Here is a 23,402-nt window from a genome sequence, read left to right on the forward strand (position 1 = left end):
GAGCATGGGGAGTATGGAGAGTATGGAGAGTATGGAAAGTATGGAGAGCATGGGGAGTATGGAGAGTATGGAAAGTATGGGGAGTATGGAGAGCATGGAGAGTATGGAAAGTATGGAGAGCATGGAGAGTATGGAGAGCATGGAGAGTATGGAGAGTATGGAGAGTATGGGGAGTATGGGGAGTATGGAGAGAATGGAGAGTATGGGGGGTATGGAGAGTATTGTTGAGTATGGAGAGTATGGAGAGAATGGAGAGTATGGGGAGTATGGAGAGAATGGAGAGTATGGGGGGTATGGAGAGTATGGGGAGTATGGAGAGTATGGAAAGTATGGAGAGCATGGGGAGTATGGAGAGTATGGAGAGTATGGAAAGTATGGAGAGCATGGGGAGTATGGAAAGTATGGGGAGTATGGAGAGCATGGAGAGTATGGAAAGTATGGAGAGCATGGAGAGTATGGAGAGCATGGAGAGTATGGAGAGTATGGGGAGTATGGAGAGCATGGGGAGTATGGGGAGCATGGAGAGTATGGGGGTATCAAGAGTATGGAAAGTATGGGGAGAATGGAGTGAAGCGCTACACTTGCTGCTGGAGTCTCTCCTCCACCGAGCGCAGCAGCAGAAGCGAGTACTGCTCCAGTAACGCCATTGTGGCCTTCCCCTCTCCCATCACGGATCCGGTCTTCCCCTCTCCCATCACGGATCCGGTCTTCCCCTCTCCCATCACAGATCCTGGTGATCCCGGCACTGAATCCAGCTCGGATCGCACGAGCACTAGAGCATCTGACATCAGCTTCTGCATCTGCTGCTGCTCGCCGCTGCGCTCGGCATCATGGGACATCAGCTGAACACACCAGCAATACAGCATTCAATCAGCAGCACACCATACCAGCACTATATATACACTAATATAAAGAGAGACTATATCATCAGGGCCGGGTTGAAAATATCAAATATATTCTTGTTTTGATGAACTGATTTTGATTTATTCCGTGCTGTTTTCAGTGGATGTGAGAAGAAAACTTCACTAAACATCTGGAGCTCCTGCCATCCAATAAATCACATTAATCTCTGATACTTTTGATATGAAGCAAAGTCTGTTTCAAATCCTGTGAGTTTCATTAATAAATGTGTGTGTGTGTTTAATGCGTGTGACGGATGAACCGATCATCTCTTCCTCTTTACTACTAGTTACAGCAGCAAATAAACATCAGTGAACATCAGAAGGAATATTGAAAGATTCAGAACAACTTCCTGAAATCAATCATGTCTCATGTAATCCATCAATCAGTGTTTCACCCGTCACTAAAACAGCGGGAGAACAATGATGTCACGTAACGTCACATTTACCCCAGAAAAGCCTTTCAGTGAACAAACTCTACAGAAGAACAACTCTAGAGAGGAGCTTCTGACACACATGCACTAGATTACATGTTCATTATATTTACTAGATCTGTTCTTTAGTGTTTAATGTGTTTTGAATAAATCTGTCATTATTTAAATGTTCACTTTTAAAACAGTGTAATGGAGTTCAGCAGAGCACAACTCAATGATCATCAATAATATCAAATATTAGGGTGAGCTTGTGTTCCCCTGTGTGTATGTTGGTGACGCCTCTGTCTACATGAATGGATTCTGAATCAGATTGAGATCAGAATCGGGTCGATGGGGTGTGTGTGTGTGTGTGTGTGTGTGTGTGTGTGTGTGTGTGTGTGTGTGTGTCTCTCTCACCTTCCGATAGAGTCCTGTGGCTCTCCTCACACTGATGCACAGATCGACTGCTGAGCGTCTGCAGGCCTCCAGACTGACCACCGGCTCTGTCCACACACACATCAGCTCCGTCACACACAGATCACACACAGTTATGAAGTATTCAAATATTACAAATATTGCTGGCTCTTTGACTAATTGCTTTTGTTCCTCTTTTGTAAGCTGCTTTGGATAAAAGCGTCTGCGAAATACATGAATGCAAAATTTTTCTAAATGTCATAATCATTTGCTAACAAACAAGTATTCATTACTTCAATGAGCTCATTGTTTCTGCATTCAATTATTACATTGTTTAGATTAATATGTTTTTCCCTAACTGTGATTTTGTATATGTACATTTCTGAAATGCATAACTTAGACAGTTTCCTCTGATATCAGATCACTGTAACTTGTAATATGGACTCATGCATTTTCTGTAAAGCTGCTTTGAAATTATGTGTGTTGTGAAAAGCGCTATACAAATAAATGTGATTTTAATTGAATTAATAATGCTAGAGGAAGGAAGTTAAACAGAGGAAGAGGAAGCAGAACCTTGATCATCAGACGTCACAGAGAAAGCCTTCACTGCCGCTTGAGGACGCTGCGTCTGCTGCAGGTCAGAGGTCACGGCTCCTGATGACCCCAGGTCAGAGGTCACAGCTCCTGATGACCCCGGGTCAGAGGTCACGGCTCCTGATGACTCCAGGTCAGAGGTAACGGTCACGGCCCCTGATGACCCCGGGTCAGAGGTCACGGCCCCTGATGACCCCGGGTCAGAGTTTACGGCTCCTGATGACCCCAGGTCAGAGGTAACGGTCACGGCCCCTGATGACCCCGGGTCAGAGGTCACGGCTCCTGATGACCCTGGGTCAGAGGTCACGGCTCCTGATGACCCCGGGTCAGTGTGAGGAGAGCTGGATCTGCTCGGCCACTCTGCAAACGGGCTGCTCAGGCGCTGACAGGCACGAGGTTTGCCTTGTTTTTGTTCGGATGGAGCGTTTGGGAACGGCAGGGCCATGTGGGGGTCATCGCCGATGGAAACGCAGTGGCTGACCTTGGCCCTGGAGCTGGTGGTGGGGCTCATGTAGGAGCGCGAGCGGAGGCTGTCCCACGGCACGGTGGGGTCAATCCTCTCCAAACTCAGCTTAGACAGGCTGGGACGCACCTCTCGACGGAGACGGGGCGAAGTCAGGGACTTTTGCGCTGGGAAAAAAGAAATATTTAAAGAAACACATGGTAAAAGAAATAGAAGGAAAAATAACTGCTTGTTTATGCATCATGCATGTTGTCACCATTCACCACCATTATATCTTGATAAAATTGATAATCACAATAACAGAAAATTCCATGGACTTCAGGATTAAAGACAGAAACTGACATGAAATGTTCTTATGCATACAGCATTTTTGCACTCGTATATTAACCCAACATTGTTTTTTAAAACAAAATCACAATATGCATTAATATTATTATATGCACACATGATGCGCAAACTGCTTTTTGAAAATGTCTCTGAAATAAAATAAAAAAATTAACAAATATAAATAAATATATACAAAACATATTACATAGATACATATACACTCTATTGCCAAACATATTGGGACAGCCCTCCAAATCATTGAATTCAGGAGTTCCAATCACTTCCATGGCCACAGGTGTATAAATCAAGCACTAGGCATGAAGACGCTTCTGTGAAAGAATGGGTCGTTCTCAGGAGCTCAGTGAAGTGGTACAGTGATCAGTTGCCACCTGTGCAATAAGTCCATTTTGTGAAATTTTCTCACTACTAAATATTCCACGGGCAACTGTTAGTGGTATTATAACAAAGTGGAAGCAATTGGGAACAACAGCCAGGAAGTGGTAGGCCACGTAAAATCCCAGAGCGGGGTCAGAGCATGCTGAGGCTCACAGTGCACAGAAGTCGCCAACTTTCTGCAGAGTCAACAGCTACAGACATCCAAACTTCTGTGGCCTTCAAATTAGCTCAAGAGCAGTGTAGTGTGTAAAGCGTGAGATGCAGTGGAGTAAAGCGTGAGATGCAGTGGAGTAAAGTGTGGGATGCAGTGGAGTAAAGCGTGAGATGCAGTGGTGTAAAGCGTGGGGTGCAGTGGTGTAAAGCGTGGGATGCAGTGGTGTAAAGCGTGGGATGCAGTGGTGTAAAGCGTGGGATGCAGTGGTGTAAAGCGTGGGATGCAGTGGTGTAAAGCGTGGGATGCAGTGTCCTAAAGCGTGGGATGCAGTGGTGTAAAGCGTGGGATGCAGTGGTGTAAAGCGTGGGATGCAGTGTAGTAAAGCGTGAGATGCAGTGGTGTAAAGCGTGGGATGCAGTGGTGTAAAGCGTGGGATGCAGTGGTGTAAAGCGTGGGATGCAGTGGGGTAAAGCGTGGGATGCAGTGGGGTAAAGCGTGGGATGCAGTGGTGTAAAGCGTGGGATGCAGTGGTGTAAAGCATGGGATGCAGTGGTGTAAAGCGTGGGATGCAGTGGAGTAAAGCGTGGGATGCAGTGTCGTAAAGCGTGGGATGCAGTGGTGTAAAGCGTGGTGTAAAGCGTGGGATGCAGTGGTGTAAAGCGTGGGATGCAGTGGTGTAAAGCGTGGGATGCAGTGTCGTAAAGCGTGGGATGCAGTGGTGTAAAGTGTGGTGTAAAGCGTGGGATGCAGTGGTGTAAAGCATGGGATGCAGTGGTGTAAAGCGTGGGATGCAGTGTCGTAAAGCGTGGGATGCAGTGGTGTAAAGCGTGAGATGCAGTGGTGTAAAGCGTGGGATGCAGTGTCGTAAAGCGTGGGATGCAGTGGTGTAAAGTGTGGTGTAAAGCGTGGGATGCAGTGGTGTAAAGCATGGGATGCAGTGGTGTAAAGCGTGGGATGGAGTGGTGTAAAGCGTGGTGTAAAGCGTGGGATGCAGTGGTGTAAAGCGTGAGATGCAGTGGTATAAAGCGTGGGATGCAGTGGAGTAAAGCGTGGTGTAAAGCGTGGGAAGCAGTGGTGTAAAGCGTGGGATGCAGTGGTGTAAAGCGTGGGATGCGGAGGAGTAAAGCGTGGGATGCGGAGGAGTAAAGCGTGGGATGCAGTGGTGTAAAGCATGGGATGCAGTGTCGTAAAGAGTGGGATGCAGTGGTGTAAAGCGTGGTGTAAAGCATGGGATGCAGTGGTGTAAAGCGTGGGATGCAGTGGTGTAAAGCGTGGGATGCAGTGGTGTAAAGCGTGGAATGCAGTGGTGTAAAGCGTGGTGAAAAGCATGGGATGCAGTGATGTAAAGCGTGGGATGCAGTGGTGTAAAGCGTGGTGAAAAGCGTGGGATGCAGTGGAGTAAAGCGTGGGATGCAGTGGTGTAAAGCATGGGATGCAGTGTCGTAAAGCGTGGGATGCAGTGGTGTAAAGCGTGGTGTAAAGCGTGGGATGCAGTGGTGTAAAGCGTGGGATGCAGTGGTGTAAAGCGTTGGATGCAGTGGTGTAAAGCGTGGGATGCAGTGGTGTAAAGCGTGGGATGCAGTGGTGTAAAGCGTGGGATGCAGTGGTGTAAAGCGTGGGATGCAGTGGTGTAAAGCGTGGTGAAAAGCGTGGGATGCAGTGATGTAAAGCGTGGGATGCAGTGTCGTAAAGCGTGGGATGCAGTGGTGTAAAGCGGGGGATGCAGTGGTGTAAAGCGGGGGATGCAGTGGTGTAAAGCGGGGGATGCAGTGGTGTAAAGCATGGGATGCAGTGGTGTAAAGCGTGGGATGCAGTGATGTAAAGCGTGGGATGCAGTGTCGTAAAGCGTGGGATGCAGTGGTGTAAAGCGGGGGATGCAGTGGTGTAAAGCATGGGATGCAGTGGTGTAAAGCGGGGGATGCAGTGGTGTAAAGCGTGGGATGCAGTGTCCTAAAGCGTGGGATGCAGTGGTGTAAAGCGGGGGATGCAGTGGAGTAAAGCGTGGGATGCAGTGTCGTAAAGCGTGGGATGCAGTGGTGTAAAGCCTGGTGTAAAGCGTGGGATGCAGTGGTGTAAAGCGTGGGATGCAGTGGTGTAAAGCGTGAGATGCAGTGGTGTAAAGCGTGGGATGCAGTGTCGTAAAGTGTGGGATGCAGTGGTGTAAAGCGTGGTGTAAAGCGTGGGATGCAGTGGTGTAAAGCATGGGATGCAGTGGTGTAAAGCGTGGGATGCAGTGGTGTAAAGCGTGGGATGCAGTGGTGTAAAGCGTGAGATGCAGTGGTATAAAGCGTGGGATGCAGTGGAGTAAAGCGTGGTGTAAAGCGTGGGATGCAGTGGTGTAAAGCGTGGGATGCAGTGGTGTAAAGCGTGGGATGCGGAGGAGTAAAGCGTGGAATGCAGTGGAGTAAAGCGTGGGATGCAGTGGTGTAAAGCATGGGATGCAGTGTCGTAAAGAGTGGGATGCAGTGGTGTAAAGCGTGGTGTAAAGCATGGGATGCAGTGGTGTAAAGCGTGGGATGCAGTGGTGTAAAGCGTGGGATGCAGTGGTGTAAAGCGTGGGATGCAGTGGTGTAAAGCGTGAGATGCAGTGGTGTAAAGCGTGGTGAAAAGCGTGGGATGCAGTGGTGTAAAGCGTGGTGAAAAGCGTGGGATGCAGTGGAGTAAAGCGTGGGATGCAGTGGTGTAAAGCATGGGATGCAGTGTCGTAAAGCGTGGGATGCAGTGGTGTAAAGCGGGGTGTAAAGCGTGGGATGCAGTGGTGTAAAGCGTGGGATGCAGTGGTGTAAAGCGTGGGATGCAGTGGTGTAAAGCGTGGGATGCAGTGGTGTAAAGCGTGGGATGCAGTGGGGTAAAGCGTGGGATGCAGTGGTGTAAAGCGTGGGATGCAGTGGTGTAAAGCGTGGGATGCAGTGGGGTAAAGCGTGGGATGCAGTGGTGTAAAGCGTGGGATGCAGTGGGGTAAAGCGTGGGATGCAGTGGGGTAAAGCGTGGGATGCAGTGGTGTAAAGCGTGGGATGCAGTGGTGTAAAGCGTGGGATGCAGTGGTGTAAAGCGTGGGATGCAGTGGTGTAAAGCGTGGGATGCAGTGGGGTAAAGCGTGGGATGCAGTGGTGTAAAGCGTGGGATGCAGTGGGGTAAAGCGTGGGATGCAGTGGGGTAAAGCGTGGGATGCAGTGGTGTAAAGCGGGGGATGCAGTGTCGTAAAGCATGGGATGCAGTGGTGTAAAGCGGGGGATGCAGTGGTGTAAAGCGTGGGATGCAGTGGTGTAAAGCGTGGTGTAAAGTGTGGGATGCAGTGGTGTAAAGCGTGGGATGCAGTGGTGTAAAGCGTGGGATGCAGTGGTGTAAAGCGTGGGATGCAGTGGTGTAAAGCGTGGGATGCAGTGGGGTAAAGCGTGGGATCCAGTGGTGTAAAGCGTGGGATGCAGTGGTGTAAAGCGTGGGATGCAGTGGTGTAAAGCGTGGGATGCAGTGGGGTAAAGCGGGGGATGCAGTGGTGTAAAGCGTGGGATGCAGTGGTGTAAAGCGTGAGATGCAGTGGGGTAAAGCGTGGTGAAAAGCATGGGATGCAGTGATGTAAAGCGTGGGATGCAGTGTCGTAAAGCGTTGGATGCAGTGGTGTAAAGCGGGGGATGCAGTGGGGTAAAGCGTGGGATGCAGTGGTGTAAAGCGGGGGATGCAGTGGTGTAAAGCGTGGGATGCAGTGGTGTAAAGCGTGAGATGCAGTGGGGTAAAGCGTGGTGAAAAGCATGGGATGCAGTGATGTAAAGCGTGGGATGCAGTGTCGTAAAGCGTGGGATGCAGTGGTGTAAAGCGGGGGATGCAGTGGTGTAAAGCGCGGGATGCAGTGGTGTAAAGCGTGGTGTAAAGCGTGGGATGCAGTGGTGTAAAGCGTGGGATGCAGTGGTGTAAAGCGTGGGACGCAGTGGGGTAAAGCGTGGGATGCAGTGGGGTAAAGCGTGGGATGCAGTGGGGTAAAGCGTGGGATGCAGTGGTGTAAAGCATGGGATGCAGTGGGGTAAAGCGTGGGATGCAGTGGTGTAAAGCGTGGGATGCAGTGGTGTAAAGCGTGGTGTAAAGCGTGAGATGCAGTGGGGTGAAGCGTGGGATGCAGTGGGGTAAAGCGTGGGATGCAGTGGTGTAAAGCGTGGGATGCAGTGTCGTAAAGCGTGGGATGCAGTGTCGTAAAGCGTGGGATGCAGTGGTGTAAAGCGGGGGATGCAGTGGTGTAAAGCGTGGGATGCAGTGGTGTAAAGCGTGGTGTAAAGCGTGGGATGCAGTGGTGTAAAGCGTGGGATGCAGTGGGGTAAAGCGTGGGATGCAGTGGGGTAAAGCATGGGATGCAGTGGTGTAAAGCGTGGGATGCAGTGGTGTAAAGCGTGGGATGCAGTGGTGTAAAGCGGGGGATGCAGTGGGGTAAAGCGTGGGATGCAGTGGTGTAAAGTGTGGGATGCAGTGGTGTAAAGCGTGGGATGCAGTGGTGTAAAGCGTGGGATGCAGTGGTGTAAAGCGTGGGATGCAGTGGTGTAAAGCGTGGGATGCAGTGGTGTAAAGCGTGGGATGCAGTGGTGTAAAGCGTGGGATGCAGTGGGGTAAAGCGTGGGATGCAGTGGGGTAAAGCGTGGGATGCAGTGGGGTAAAGCGTGGGATGCAGTGGGGTAAAGCGTGGGATGCAGTGGGGTAAAGCGTGGGATGCAGTGGTGTAAAGCGGGGGATGCAGTGGTGTAAAGCGTGGGATGCAGTGGTGTAAAGCGTGGTGTAAAGCGTGAGATGCAGTGGGGTAAAGCGTGGGATGCAGTGGGGTAAAGCGTGGGATGCAGTGGTGTAAAGCGTGGGATGCAGTGTCGTAAAGCGTGGGATGCAGTGGTGTAAAGCGGGGGATGCAGTGGTGTAAAGCGTGGGATGCAGTGGTGTAAAGCGTGGTGTAAAGCGTGGGATGCAGTGGTGTAAAGCGTGGGATGCAGTGGGGTAAAGCGTGGGATGCAGTGGTGTAAAGCGGGGGATGCAGTGGTGTAAAGCGTGGGATGCAGTGGTGTAAAGCGTGGTGTAAAGCGTGAGATGCAGTGGGGTAAAGCGTGGGATGCAGTGGTGTAAAGCGTGGGATGCAGTGTCGTAAAGCGTGGGATGCAGTGGTGTAAAGCGGGGGATGCAGTGGTGTAAAGCGTGGGATGCAGTGGTGTAAAGCGTGGTGTAAAGCGTGGGATGCAGTGGTGTAAAGCGTGGGATGCAGTGGGGTAAAGCGTGGGATGCAGTGGTGTAAAGCGTGGGATGCAGTGGTGTAAAGCGTGGGATGCAGTGGTGTAAAGCGTGGGATGCAGTGGGGTAAAGCGTGGGATGCAGTGGGGTAAAGCGTGGGATGCAGTGGTGTAAAGCGTGGGATGCAATGGAGTAAAGCGTGAGATGCAGTGGTGTAAAACAAAAATGAAGTCTCTGGAGTCCGTGTGGGCGGAGTCTCTCTGCAAGCGCACTGCACTCACAACCAAATCAATTACAAATCACAGCCAATCAGAAGAGCGTGTGGGCGGAGTCTCTCTGCAAGCGCACTGCGCTCGCAACCAAATCAATTACAAATCACAGCCAATCAGAAGAGCGTGTGGGCGGAGTCTCTCTGCAAGCTCACTGCGCTCGCAACCAAATCAATTACAAACCACAGCTAATCAGATGAGCGTGTGGGCGGAGTCTCTCTGCAAGCGCACTGCACTCACAACCAAATCAATTACAAATCACAGCCAATCAGAAGAGCGTGTGGGCGGAGTCTCTCTGCAAGCGCACTGCGCTCGCAACCAAATCAATTACAAATCACAGCCAATCAGATGAGCATGTGGGCGGAGTCTCTCTGCAAGCGCACTGCACTCGTAACCAAATCAATTACAAATCACAGCCAATCAGATGAGCGTGTGGGCGGAGTCTCTCTGCAAGCTCACTGCGCTCGCAACCAAATCAATTACAAACCACAGCTAATCAGATGAGCGTGTGGGCGGAGTCTCTCTGCAAGCGCACTGCACTCATAACCAAATCAATTACAAATCACAGCCAATCAGAAGAGCGTGTGGGCGGAGTCTCTCTGCAAGCGCACTGCCCTCACAACCAAATCAATTACAAATCACAGCCAATCAGATGAGCGTGTGGGCGGAGTCTCTCTGCAAGCTCACTGCGCTCACAACCAAATCAATTACAAACCACAGCTAATCAGATGAGCGTGTGGGCGGAGTCTCTCTGCAAGCGCACTGCACTCACAACCAGATCAATTACAAATCACAGCCAATCAGAAGAGCGTGTGGGCGGAGTCTCTCTGCAAGCGCACTGCGCTCGCAACCAAATCAATTACAAACCACAGCCAATCAGAAGAGCGTGTGGGCGGAGTCTCTCTGCAAGCGCACTGCACTCGTAACCAAATCAATTACAAATCACAGCCAATCAGATGAGCGTGTGGGCGGAGTCTCTCTGCAAGTGCACTGCGCTCGCAACCAAATCAATTACAAACCACAGCCAATCAGATGAGCGTGTGGGCGGAGTCTCTCTGCAGGCGCACTGCATTTGCAACCAAATCAATTACAAACCACAGCCAATCAGATGAGCGTGTGGGCGGAGTCTCTCTGCAAGTGCACTGCGCTCGCAACCAAATCAATTACAAACCACAGCCAATCAGATGAGCATGTGGGCGGAGTCTCTCTGCAAGCGCACTGCACTCGTAACCAAATCAATTACAAATCACAGCCAATCAGAGGAGCGTGTGGGCGGAGTCTCTCTGCAGGCGCACTGCATTTGCAACCAAATAAATTATAAACCACAGCCAATCAGAAGAGCGTGTGGGCGGAGTCTCTCTGCAAGCGCACTGCACTCACAACCAAATCAATTACAAACCACAGCCAATCAGATGAGCGTGTGGGCGGAGTCTCTCTGCAGGCGCACTGCATTTGCAACCAAATAAATTATAAACCACAGCCAATCAGAAGAGCGTGTGGGCGGAGTCTCTCTGCAAGCGCACTGCACTCGTAACCAAATCAATTACAAATCACAGCCAATCAGAAGAGCGTGTGGGCGGAGTCTCTCTGCAAGCGCACTGCACTCACAACCAAATCAATTACAAACCACAGCCAATCAGATGAGCGTGTGGGCGGAGTCTCTCTGCAGGCGCACTGCATTTGCAACCAAATCAATTACAAACCACAGCTAATCAGAAGAGCGTGTGGGCGGAGTCTCTCTGCAAGCGCACTGCACTCACAACCAGATCAATTACAAATCACAGCCAATCAGAAGAGCGTGTGGGCGGAGTCTCTCTGCAAGCGCACTGCACTCGTAACCAAATCAATTACAAACCACAGCTAATCAGATGAGCGTGTGGGCGGAGTCTCTCTGCAAGCGCACTGCACTCACAACCAGATCAATTACAAATCACAGCCAATCAGATGAGCGTGTGGGCGGAGTCTCTCTGCAAGCGCACTGCACTCACAACCAAATCAATTACAAACCACAGCTAATCAGATGAGCGTGTGGGCGGAGTCTTTCTGCAAGCGCACTGCACTCACAACCAGATCAATTACAAATCACAGCCAATCAGATGAGCGTGTGGGCGGAGTCTCTCTGCAAGCGCACAGCACTCGTAACCAAATCAATTACAAATCACAGCCAATCAGAAGAGCGTGTGGGCGGAGTCTCTTTGCAAGCGCACTGCACTCACAATCAAATCAATTACAAACCACAGCCAATCAGATGAGCGTGTGGGCGGAGTCTCTCTGCAAGCTCACTGCGCTCGCAACCAAATCAATTACAAACCACAGCTAATCAGATGAGCGTGTGGGCGGAGTCTCTCTGCAAGCGCACTGCACTCGTAACCAAATCAATTACAAATCACAGCCAATCAGAAGAGCGTGTGGGCGGAGTCTCTCTGCAAGCGCACTGCCCTCACAACCAAATCAATTACAAATCACAGCCAATCAGATGAGCGTGTGGGCGGAGTCTCTCTGCAAGCTCACTGCGCTCGCAACCAAATCAATTACAAACCACAGCTAATCAGATGAGCGTGTGGGCGGAGTCTCTCTGCAAGCGCACTGCACTCACAACCAAATCAATTACAAACTAGAGGTCTGCACTCCCGCGGCAGTCCCGCGGGACCCGCGGGTTGCGACGCAAAACAGTGCGGCGCGGGACAAATTTTGAAAGGTCATTGCGGGCGCGGGCGGGATGATGGAGGTGCACTTGCGGGTGCGGGCGGGAGGGATGATACGCTGCACTCCCGCAAATTAAATATGAGTGTAAAGTAAAATATATAAATGATTAAAGTAGCGTACATAATTTGTAGTTTTGAGGGAGATTCTGTTTGGCAGCAATAAAAACGTTTTAAGCAGCCTAAACTTGTGAATGTTGTCCTTTGGAGTACGGGCGGGGCCTAATCTCACGCACACTTGTTTAGAGACAATTCCTTCCCGCTGCTCCGTGTTCGAACTCGAAAGCTCAAAATAGACAGCAATAACATTCTAACATTATCTAATATATAATTATATATATTAGATAGATAATAATATTACCTAATCGAATAATTTTTTTTTATTTTTTTTTTTTGGTTACTGTTAGCCTACTAGTGAATATTATGCTGTTCGTAGGCCTAATATGGGACCGTTTCGTGTTTTGGTGATCACATTTTAAATGTTTAAATGGCCTGTAGTCTAGGATAAAAATGATCCGTTTAACAAATGTTCCTATGTGTGTAGGCCATGCCTAAGGCTGTTTTTATGTTACATGATAATTAAGCCTATTGAAATTTGGGCCGATTAATGTTTATCTTTGTTGGCGTTAGTTACTGTAAGGAATTATGTGCGCACGCATTTTTTTTCCAAGACCTTTCGTGAGACAGAATGTGAACATCCATCCTGCTGCCTGCCGTCTTGCGGGCATTTGCGGGCGGGAGCGGGACATAATATCACAGATGCGGGCGGGAGCGGGACTAAAAATGACAAATCTTTGCGGGAGCGGGCGGGAGCGGGACTGAACACTGCGGGAGCGGGCGGGAGCGGGACTGAACATTGTGTCCCGCGCAGGTCTCTATTACAAACCACAGCCAATCAGATGAGCGTGTGGGCGGAGTCTCTCTGCAGGCGCACTGCATTTGCAACCAAATCAATTACAAACCACAGCCAATCAGATGAGCGTGTGGGCGGAGTCTCTCTGCAAGTGCACTGCGCTCGCAACCAAATCAATTACAAACCACAGCCAATCAGATGAGCATGTGGGCGGAGTCTCTCTGCAAGCGCACTGCACTCGTAACCAAATCAATTACAAATCACAGCCAATCAGAGGAGCGTGTAGGCGGAGTCTCTCTGCAAGCGCACTGCACTCACAACCAAATCAATTACAAATCACAGCCAATCAGAAGAGCGTGTGGGTGGAGTCTCTCTGCAAGCGCACTGCACTCACAACCAAATCAATTACAAACCACAGCCAATCAGATGAGCGTGTGGGCGGAGTCTCTCTGCAGGCGCACTGCATTTGCAACCAAATAAATTATAAACCACAGCCAATCAGAAGAGCGTGTGGGCGGAGTCTCTCTGCAAGCGCACTGCACTCGTAACCAAATCAATTACAAATCACAGCCAATCAGAAGAGCGTGTGGGCGGAGTCTCTCTGCAAGCGCACTGCACTCACAACCAAATCAATTACAAACCACAGCCAATCAGATGAGCGTGTGGGCGGAGTCTCTCTGCAGGCGCACTGCATTTGCAACCAAATCAATTACAAACCACAGCTAATCAGATGAGCGTGTGGGCGGAGTCTCTCTGCAAGCGCACTGCACTCACAACCAGATCAATTACAAATCACAGCCAATCAGAAGAGCGTGTGGGCGGAGTCTCTCTGCAAGCGCACTGCACTCGTAACCAAATCAATTACAAACCACAGCTAATCAGATGAGCGTGTGGGCGGAGTCTCTCTGCAAGCGCACTGCACTCACAACCAGATCAATTACAAATCACAGCCAATCAGATGAGCGTGTGGGCGGAGTCTCTCTGCAGGCGCACTGCACTCACAACCAAATCAATTACAAACCACAGCTAATCAGATGAGCGTGTGGGCGGAGTCTCTCTGCAAGCGCACTGCACTCACAACCAGATCAATTACAAATCACAGCCAATCAGATGAGCGTGTGGGCGGAGTCTCTCTGCAAGCGCACAGCACTCGTAACCAAATCAATTACAAATCACAGCCAATCAGAAGAGCGTGTAGGCGGAGTCTCTTTGCAAGCGCACTGCACTCACAACCAAAACAATTACAAACCACAGCCAATCAGATGAGCGTGTGGGCGGAGTCTCTCTGCAGGCGCACTGCACTCACAACCAAATCAATTACAAACCACAGCCAATCAGAAGAGCGTGTGGGCGGAGTCTCTCTGCAAGCGCACTGCACTCACAACCAAATCAATTACAAATCACAGCCAATCAGAAGAGCGTGTGGGCTGAGTCTCTCTGCAAGCGCACTGCACTCACAACCAAATCAATTACAAACCACAGCCAATCAGATGAGCATGTGGGCTGAGTCTCTCTGCAAGCGCACTGCACTCACAACCAAATCAATTACAAATCACAGCCAATCAGAAGAGCGTGTGGGCTGAGTCTCTCTGCAAGCGCACTGCACTCACAACCAAATCAATTACAAACCACAGCCAATCAGATGAGCATGTGGGCTGAGTCTCTCTGCAAGCGCACTGCACTCGTAACCAAATCAATTACAAACCACAGCCAATCAGAAGAGCGTGTGGGCGGAGTCTCTCTGCAAGCGCACTGCACTCACAACCAAATCAATTACAAACCACAGCTAAACAGAAGAGCATGTGGGCGGAGTCTCTCTGCAAGCGCACTGCACTCACAACCAAATCAATTACAAATCACAGCCAATCAGATGAGCGTGTGGGCGGAGTCTCTCTGCAGGTGCACTGCACTCACAACCAAATGGATAAATTTAATAAATATTACACCATTTTAACATTATTAAAAATACATACGGAGTGACTGACTGAAACAATCTTTCTCATAGAATACACTTGTTTGTTCACAGTTTGAAAAATAGAATGGAAAATAGTCTGAAGCGCTGAGTGTGTTTATTCTATTATTCTGTGTCCTGTAGACATTTGGTACCACAGGTAAAGCTCTGACGCTCAGCTGACGGAGTAAATCACTGTAGATGTGTGTGTAAAAGTCTGCTGTACCGTGGCGTCTGTGATCTGGACTGGATCCTCCGCTGCCGTAGCCCTTGGAGACGCCGCTGATGGGACTCTGGGCTCCGGCTCGCTCCGGGATCATCTGGGGTCCGGCTCGCTCCGGGATCTGCAGGCTGCTGGCACAGGGACAGTAATCCGGGTACAACACGACGCCGTCCGGCTCCGGAGTGCAGGCGGGAAGCAGCCAGGCCGAGAGAGGACGAACTCCACACCGGTTACGCCAATCCTGAGGAGCAGAACCACAACACTGACGTCTGGAGATAACTACTCATGGAATATTGCATGGACAATATTCAGCTGAAAACCCATCATCAGTTTCGGCTGAAAGAGTTCTCTAGGGCTGAAATCTACTGACTGAAACAGTGACGTTTCATTCGTTTTATTAGTCCTTTTGTAGGGCCGAAATTTAACAGAAACTGTGACGTTTAAAAGTAGTTCATTTCATAATTAAAATGTCCTGATAGTTTACTCTCCCCCACGTCATTCGAGATGTTCACATGTTTCTTTCTTCAGTGGAAAAGAAATGAAGGTTTTTGAGGAAAACATTCCAGGCTGTTTCTCCATATAGTGACTTCAATGGGGTCCAACGGGTCGAAGGTTCAAATGTGAGTTTCAGTGCAGCTTCAAAGTCTTGACATGATCCAGCCGAGGAATAAGAGTCTCATCTAGACAAACCAGCAGACATTTTATAACAAAAATAATAATTTATATACTTTTAATCACAAATGCTGGTCTTGCACTAGCTTTGATGCAACACTTATTACATAATCAGGGTGAAAGGTCACACGTGTTCCAGTTCAGAAATGTAGAGTAGGGTGAAAAACTCATCTCATTTTGTCCTCCAACTTCAAAAATCGCCCGACATCATTGTTTTACCTTTTGTTATTTTTAATTTTTTTATAAATGTTGTTTGACTCAGTCTTTGCACGTTCTCTTTATAAACACTGGGTCTGTACTTACGCCTATGTCACGCTTGACCTTTCAACGTGATTACGTAATGTGTCGCATCACAGCTAGTGCAAGACCATCATTAGTGGTTAAAAGTATATCAATGTTTATTTTGTAATAAAATGTATGCTGGTTTGTCTAGATAAGACTCTTATTCCTCGGCTGGGATCGTGTCGAGACATTGAAGCTGGCGAGATTTTAATTCTGTAGTGAACTAAAACAGTTACTGGGTTTCACGTTTCGCATTTTCTGGGTTGGTAGAAGCACCGGATTATAGCACTTAAACATAGAGAAAGTCAGATTTTTATGATATGTCCCCTTTAAAGTGAAGTGCTGAGGGTTCACCTGCAGGCTGGAGGAGCTTCCTCGATCTTCAGCGCAGCTTCTGTTCTGCCCGGCGGCTTCAGGAAGAGAATCAAGCTGCCGCAGCTCCAGCATGGACTTCACCATGAGCTCCACAGATCCAGTACGGCAGGACCAGCGCCGACGAGGCCGACACACACCCGAGTCCTGCACACACACCTGACACATGACCGGGTCCTGCACACACACCTGACACATGACCGAGTCCTGCACACACACCTGACACACGACCGAGTCCTGCACACACACCTGACACATGACCGGGTCCTGCACACACACCTGACACATGACCGAGTCCTGCACACACACCTGACACATGACCGGGTCCTGCACACACACCTGACACATGACCGAGTCCTGCACACACACCTGACACACGACCGAGTCCTGCACACACACCTGACACACGACCGAGTCCTGCACACACACCTGACACACGACCGGGTCCTGCACACACACCTGACACACGACCGAGTCCTGCACACACACCTGACACACGACGGAGTCCTGCACACACACCTGACACATGACCGGGTCCTGCACACACACCTGACACATGACCGAGTCCTGCACACACACCTGACACACGACCGAGTCCTGCACACACACCTGACACACGACCGGGTCCTGCACACACACCTGACACACGACCGGGTCCTGCACACACACCTGACACACGACGGAGTCCTGCACACACACCTGACACACGACGGAGTCCTGCACACACACCTGACACACGACCGGGTCCTGCACACACACCTGACACATGACCGAGTCCTGCAGACACACCTACACATGACCGGGTCCTGCACACACACCTACACATGACCGAGTCCTGCACACACACCTACACATGACCGAGTCCTGCACACACACCTGACACACGACCGGGTCCTGCACACACACCTGACACACGACCGGGTCCTGCAGACACACCTGACACACGACCGAGTCCTGCACACACACCTGACACACGACCGGGTCCTGCACACACACCTGACACATGACCGAGTCCTGCACACACACCTGACACATGACCGAGTCCTGCACACACACCTGACACACGACCGGGTCCTGCACACACACCTGACACACGACCGGGTCCTGCAGACACACCTGACACACGACCGAGTCCTGCACACACACCTGACACACGACCGGGTCCTGCACACACACCTGACACATGACCGAGTCCTGCACACACACCTGACACATGACCGAGTCCTGCACACACACCTGACACACGACCGAGTCCTGCACACACACCTGACACATGACCGAGTCCTGCACACACACCTGACACATGACCGAGTCCTGCACACACACCTACACATGACCGAGTCCTGCACACACACCTGACACATGACCGAGTCCTGCACACACACCTGACACACGACCGAGTCCTGCACACACACCTGACACACGACCGAGTCCTGCACACACACCTGACACATGACCGGGTCCTGCACACACACCTACACATGACCGAGTCCTGCAGACACACCTGACACACGACCGAGTCCTGCACACACACCTGACACATGACCGAGTCCTGCACACACACCTGACACATGACCGAGTCCTGCACACACACCTGACACATGACCGAGTCCTGCACACACACCTGACACATGACCGGGTCCTGCACACACACCTGACACATGACCGAGTCCTGCACACACACCTGACACATGACCGAGTCCTGCACACACACCTGACACATGACCGGGTCCTGCACACACACCTGACACATGACCGAGTCCTGCACACACACCTGACACATGATCGAGTCCTGCACACACACCTGACACATGACCGAGTCCTGCACACACACCTGACACATGACCGAGTCCTGCACACACACCTGACACATGACCGAGTCCTGCACACACACCTGACACATGACCGAGTCCTGCACACACACCTGACACATGACCGAGTCCTGCACACACACCTGACACATGACCGAGTCCTGCACACACACCTGACACATGACCGAGTCCTGCACACACACCTGACACATGACCGAGTCCTGCACACACACCTGACACATGACCGAGTCCTGCACACACACCTGACACATGACCGAGTCCTGCACACACACCTGACACATGACCGAGTCCTGCACACACACCTGACACATGACCGAGTCCTGCACACACACCTGACACATGACCGAGTCCTGCACACACACCTGACACATGACCGAGTCCTGCACACACACCTGACACATGACCGAGTCCTGCACACACACCTGACACATGACCGAGTCCTGCACACACACCTACACATGACCGAGTCCTGCACACACACCTACACATGACCGAGTCCTGCACACACACCTACACATGATCGAGTCCTGCACACACACCTGACACATGATCGAGTCCTGCACACACACCTGACACATGACCGAGTCCTGCACACACCTGACACATGACCAAGTCCTGCACACACACCTGACACATGACCGAGTCCTGCACACACCTGACACATGACCGAGTCCTGCACACACACCTGACACATGACCGAGTCCTGCACACACACCTGACACATGACCGAGTCCTGCACACACCTGACACATGACCGAGTCCTGCACACACACCTGACACATGACCGAGTCCTGCACACACCTGACACATGACCGAGTCCTGCACACACACCTGACACATGACCGAGTCCTGCACACACCTGACACATGACCGAGTCCTGCACACACACCTGACACATGACCGAGTCCTGCACACACCTGACACATGACCGAGTCCTGCACACACACCTGACACATGACCGAGTCCTGCACACACCTGACACATGACCGAGTCCTGCACACACACCTGACACATGACCGAGTCCTGCACACACCTGACACATGACCGAGTCCTGCACACACCTGACACATGACCGAGTCCTGCACACACACCTGACACATGACCGAGTCCTGCACACACACCTGACACACGACCGAGTCCTGCACACACACCTACACATGACCGAGTCCTGCACACACACCTGACACACGACCGAGTCCTGCACACACACCTGACACATGACCGAGTCCTGCACACACACCTGACACATGACCGAGTCCTGCACACACACCTGACACACGACCGAGTCCTGCACACACACCTGACACATGACCGAGTCCTGCACACACACCTGACACACGACCGAGTCCTGCACACACACCTGACACATGACCGAGTCCTGCACACACACCTGACACATGACCGAGTCCTGCACACACACCTGACACATGACCGAGTCCTGCACACACACCTGACACACGACCGAGTCCTGCACACACACCTGACACATGACCGAGTCCTGCACACACACCTGACACACGACCGAGTCCTGCACACACACCTGACACATGACCGAGTCCTGCACACACACCTGACACATGACCGAGTCCTGCACACACACCTGACACATGACCGAGTCCTGCACACACACCTGACACATGACCGAGTCCTGCACACACACCTACACATGACCGAGTCCTGCACACACACCTACACATGACCGAGTCCTGCACACACACCTGACACATGACCGAGTCCTGCACACACACCTGACACATGACCGAGTCCTGCACACACACCTGACACATGACCGAGTCCTGCACACACACCTACACATGACCGAGTCCTGCACACACACCTGACACATGACCGGGTCCTGCACACACACCTGACACATGACCGAGTCCTGCACACACCTGACACATGACCGAGTCCTGCACACACACCTGACACATGACCGAGTCCTGCACACACACCTGACACATGACCGAGTCCTGCACACACACCTGACACATGACGGAGTCCTGCACACACACCTGACACATGACCGAGTCCTGCACACACACCTGACACATGACCGAGTCCTGCACACACACCTGACACATGACCGAGTCCTGCACACACACCTGACGTCTCTCAACAATACAGAACTATCAAGAGTCGGTTGCATGAAACTTTCACACAACTGCGTGATTCCTCTGTCAGAGATTCCTAGTCTATCCACTCTGAGCTGAAATATTTACTTGAATTTCCTCTAATCTAATATTTGTAAAAACCCTTTCATATGTTGGGCACATGACATGCAGCTAAACAAATATATTTTTTAGCAAGTGTTTTAAAGCTTTTAATGTTGTTTATGTGTCTATGTGGTGTTTTTAATCTGCTTTAAGACAAACCATGTGTAAACTCATAAGTCGACAGCATTGCTGAGTATTTCCTCCTTAAAACTGCAGTGAACCAAAGACAGTCTCAAAAACACGCTTTGAAATCGCAGGTGTTTCTGACGTCACAAACTACCCTGTAACCAATCAGATCAACGTGTGATCGTCAACCAGTGGATCTCTGAGCTGAGTGAGTGAGTGGAGGCGGGGCTCATTTGCATATTTATAGAACCGCGTATACTAAATGAGGCAAGGGTGTCGAGTTACATTCAAGATATTTTAAAGGTGCATTATGCAACTTTTCATGTTAAAAATACCCGTTTTTCTAACCCATACATGCTTAAACAATTGCCTGATGGGCTGAATGAGCCCTTCTCTGATCACTGCGATTGCGATCTATAATCCTGTACAGTAAAATAAATAAGAGGGATTCGGGCCGAATTTGAGACTGGGCGTGACGTCATGCGCGTTCAGTTGCAGTGTTGCAGTTTCATTTGTCGCCAGAGGGGGGCATAGTTCTGCAAAAACTCAGAGACTTGCGTTATGCACCTTTAAGGAATGAAGAACTTATTTTCAAGGAAAAAACATTTTAATATGTAATTTTGGTGATCAAAGATGAGTTAAGGGATACAGTTATTGACAGCAGGGGGACTTTCATTTTAAATGATCTATTTTAAGTTTACATCTTTGCCCCCTTATGATCTCCAGTTTGGGAAAACCTGGTCTATTACAAAATGAATGAAATCCACATGTTTTCTGATGAACTATCAAGCATTTTGACTCGTCATTCTGTAGGAGCTCGAGAATAAACAAAGCTAATTCATGAAAACACAGTTCAGACTCTGCAGCTTGAACATCGAGAGTCAGAAGATTAACTGCAGTTTCAGATACAGACCTTCACCGGGTTCCACTCGCGTCCTTCATCAGACGCACCTTCATGAGAGAAAACAGCCTCGCATTAATGTCTGTAAGAGTCCGAGTGTGTGTGTGAGAGTGTGAGTGTGTGTGTGTGTGTGTGTGTGTGTGTGTGAGTGGGTGAGAGAGCGTGTGCGTGTGTGTTTACTTGAATCATATTTTGGGGACACAATTGTGGTAAAAAAAAAAAAAGCAATTTATGTCATGTTTACAAATGAGCTCATGCCCAGAAGGGAAGTGTTTCTGACCCGTGGTCTCCTCGACACTGCCCTCACACTGACTGCTGTGCTTCCGTCTCTCTGGTGTCGTCACAGCTTCATCATCATCATCATCATCATCATCATCTTCATCATCATCCTCTTCCTCTCGGTCAGTCTCAGACGAGCAGCTCATGATGGATGGAGATCTGTGCAGTGTGAATCCACTCGCGGAGCACCGTCTGAGAAAACATATATATATATATATATATATGAAACACGAGAAGAGAACAAACGAAAACACAAACACAAAGTGGCCACAGGCCAATCAGAGCAGATCAGCTCTCAAAGAGGCGGCGTTTAGAGAGACTGAATCTTCGATCGAAGCGTTTCAGACACTGAGAGAACACAGCTGATGCTGCAGTGGAGATTATGAGAGAATTACAGTGTTTTTGACCTTGAATGCATGTGAACCTGCTGTAGGAGACGCTAAAAGTTAAATGAAGGACCCGACAGAAGCGAACCACTCAGTCCTGTACCTGAAGGGGTTGTTTCTGGCGTTCGGTCCGCTGTGACGTCTGCGCTCCGACAGTCGCTCTCTCATGTTGTCAGTCAGTTCAGGAGCGAGTCGCCACACAAACACACAGCTGAAACACAGCAGACGTCAGTGAGACTAACACACACCAGGATAGGGTTGGGAATCGAAAATCAATTATCAATTCTGGAATTGAATACTTGAGATCAGGAATCGGATACTTGTTAATTTTTTTTATTTTGTTTCCTCTTATTGATTCCTTTGTGAGCATTTCAATATGACTTTAAACCATTCAAGCACGAGATGACTGTTTTCATGTGTATCAGTATATTGGATCCTTGCAGCTCTTAAAGTGACAGCAGCCTAATATTCCCGCTCTATAATAACACTAATATTCCCGCTCTATAATAACACTAATATTCCCGCTCTATAATAACACTAATATTCCCGCTCTATAATAACACTAATATTCCCGCTCTATAATAACACTAATATTCCTGCTCTATAATAACGCTAATATTCCTGCTCTATTATAACACTAATATTCCCGCTCTATAATAACACTAATATTCCTCTCTATAATAACACTAATATTCTGCTCTATAATAACACTAATATTCCCGCTCTATAATAACACTAATATTCCCGCTCTATAACACTAATATTCCCGCTCTATAATAACACTAATATTCCCGCTCTATAATAACACTAATATTCCCGCTCTATAATAACACTAATATTCCCGCTCTATAATAACACTAATATTCCCGCTCTATAACACTAATATTCCTGCTCTATAACACTAATATTCCTGCTCTATAATAACACTAATATTCCGCTCTATAATAACACTAATATTCCCGCTCTATAATAACACTAATATTCCCGCTCTATAACACTAATATTCCTGCTCTATAATAATACTAATATTCCTGCTCTATAATAACACTAATATTCCCGCTCTATAATAACAACACTAATATTCCCGCTCTATAATAACACTAATATTCCTCTCTATAATAACACTAATATTCCCGCTCTATAATAACACTAATATTCCCGCTCTATAATAACACTAATATTCCTGCTATATAATAACACTAATATTCCCGCTCTATAACACTAATATTCCCGCTCTATAATAACACTAATATTCCCGCTCTATAATAACACTAACATTCCCGCTCTATAACACTAATATTCCCGCTCTATAATAACACTAACATTCCCGCTCTATAACACTAATATTCCCGCTCTATAACACTAATATTCCTGCTCTATAATAACACTAATATTCCCGCTCTATAATAACACTAATATTCCCGCTCTATAACACTAATATTCCCGCTCTATAACACTAATATTCCCGCTCTATAATAACAC

At 49.3% G+C, this 23,402-nt stretch overlaps 1 protein-coding gene across 1 annotated transcript in view; it reads right to left on the reverse strand.

Moving 5' to 3' along the window:
• Positions 1-575: 575 nt before the first annotated feature.
• The window catches only part of LOC308698192 (mitogen-activated protein kinase-binding protein 1-like), a gene marked incomplete at its 3' end in the record, with an annotated part of 51,603 nt that continues 28,776 nt past the window's right edge, over positions 576-23,402 (reverse strand). Inside the window, exons 19-26 of the mRNA XM_081378112.1 lie at positions 22,024-22,131; positions 21,536-21,726; positions 21,268-21,305; positions 16,163-16,327; positions 14,858-15,095; positions 2,300-2,950; positions 1,730-1,815; positions 576-842 (exon numbers count right to left, since the gene is read on the reverse strand). Coding sequence (XP_081234238.1) covers positions 576-842; positions 1,730-1,815; positions 2,300-2,950; positions 14,858-15,095; positions 16,163-16,327; positions 21,268-21,305; positions 21,536-21,726; positions 22,024-22,131 — 1,744 coding nt within the window. The remainder of the gene's footprint in view (positions 843-1,729; positions 1,816-2,299; positions 2,951-14,857; positions 15,096-16,162; positions 16,328-21,267; positions 21,306-21,535; positions 21,727-22,023; positions 22,132-23,402) is intronic.

Source organism: Scardinius erythrophthalmus (genome assembly GCF_964197995.2).
Source record: "Scardinius erythrophthalmus genome assembly, chromosome: 11".
Taxonomy (NCBI): domain Eukaryota; kingdom Metazoa; phylum Chordata; class Actinopteri; order Cypriniformes; family Leuciscidae; genus Scardinius; species Scardinius erythrophthalmus.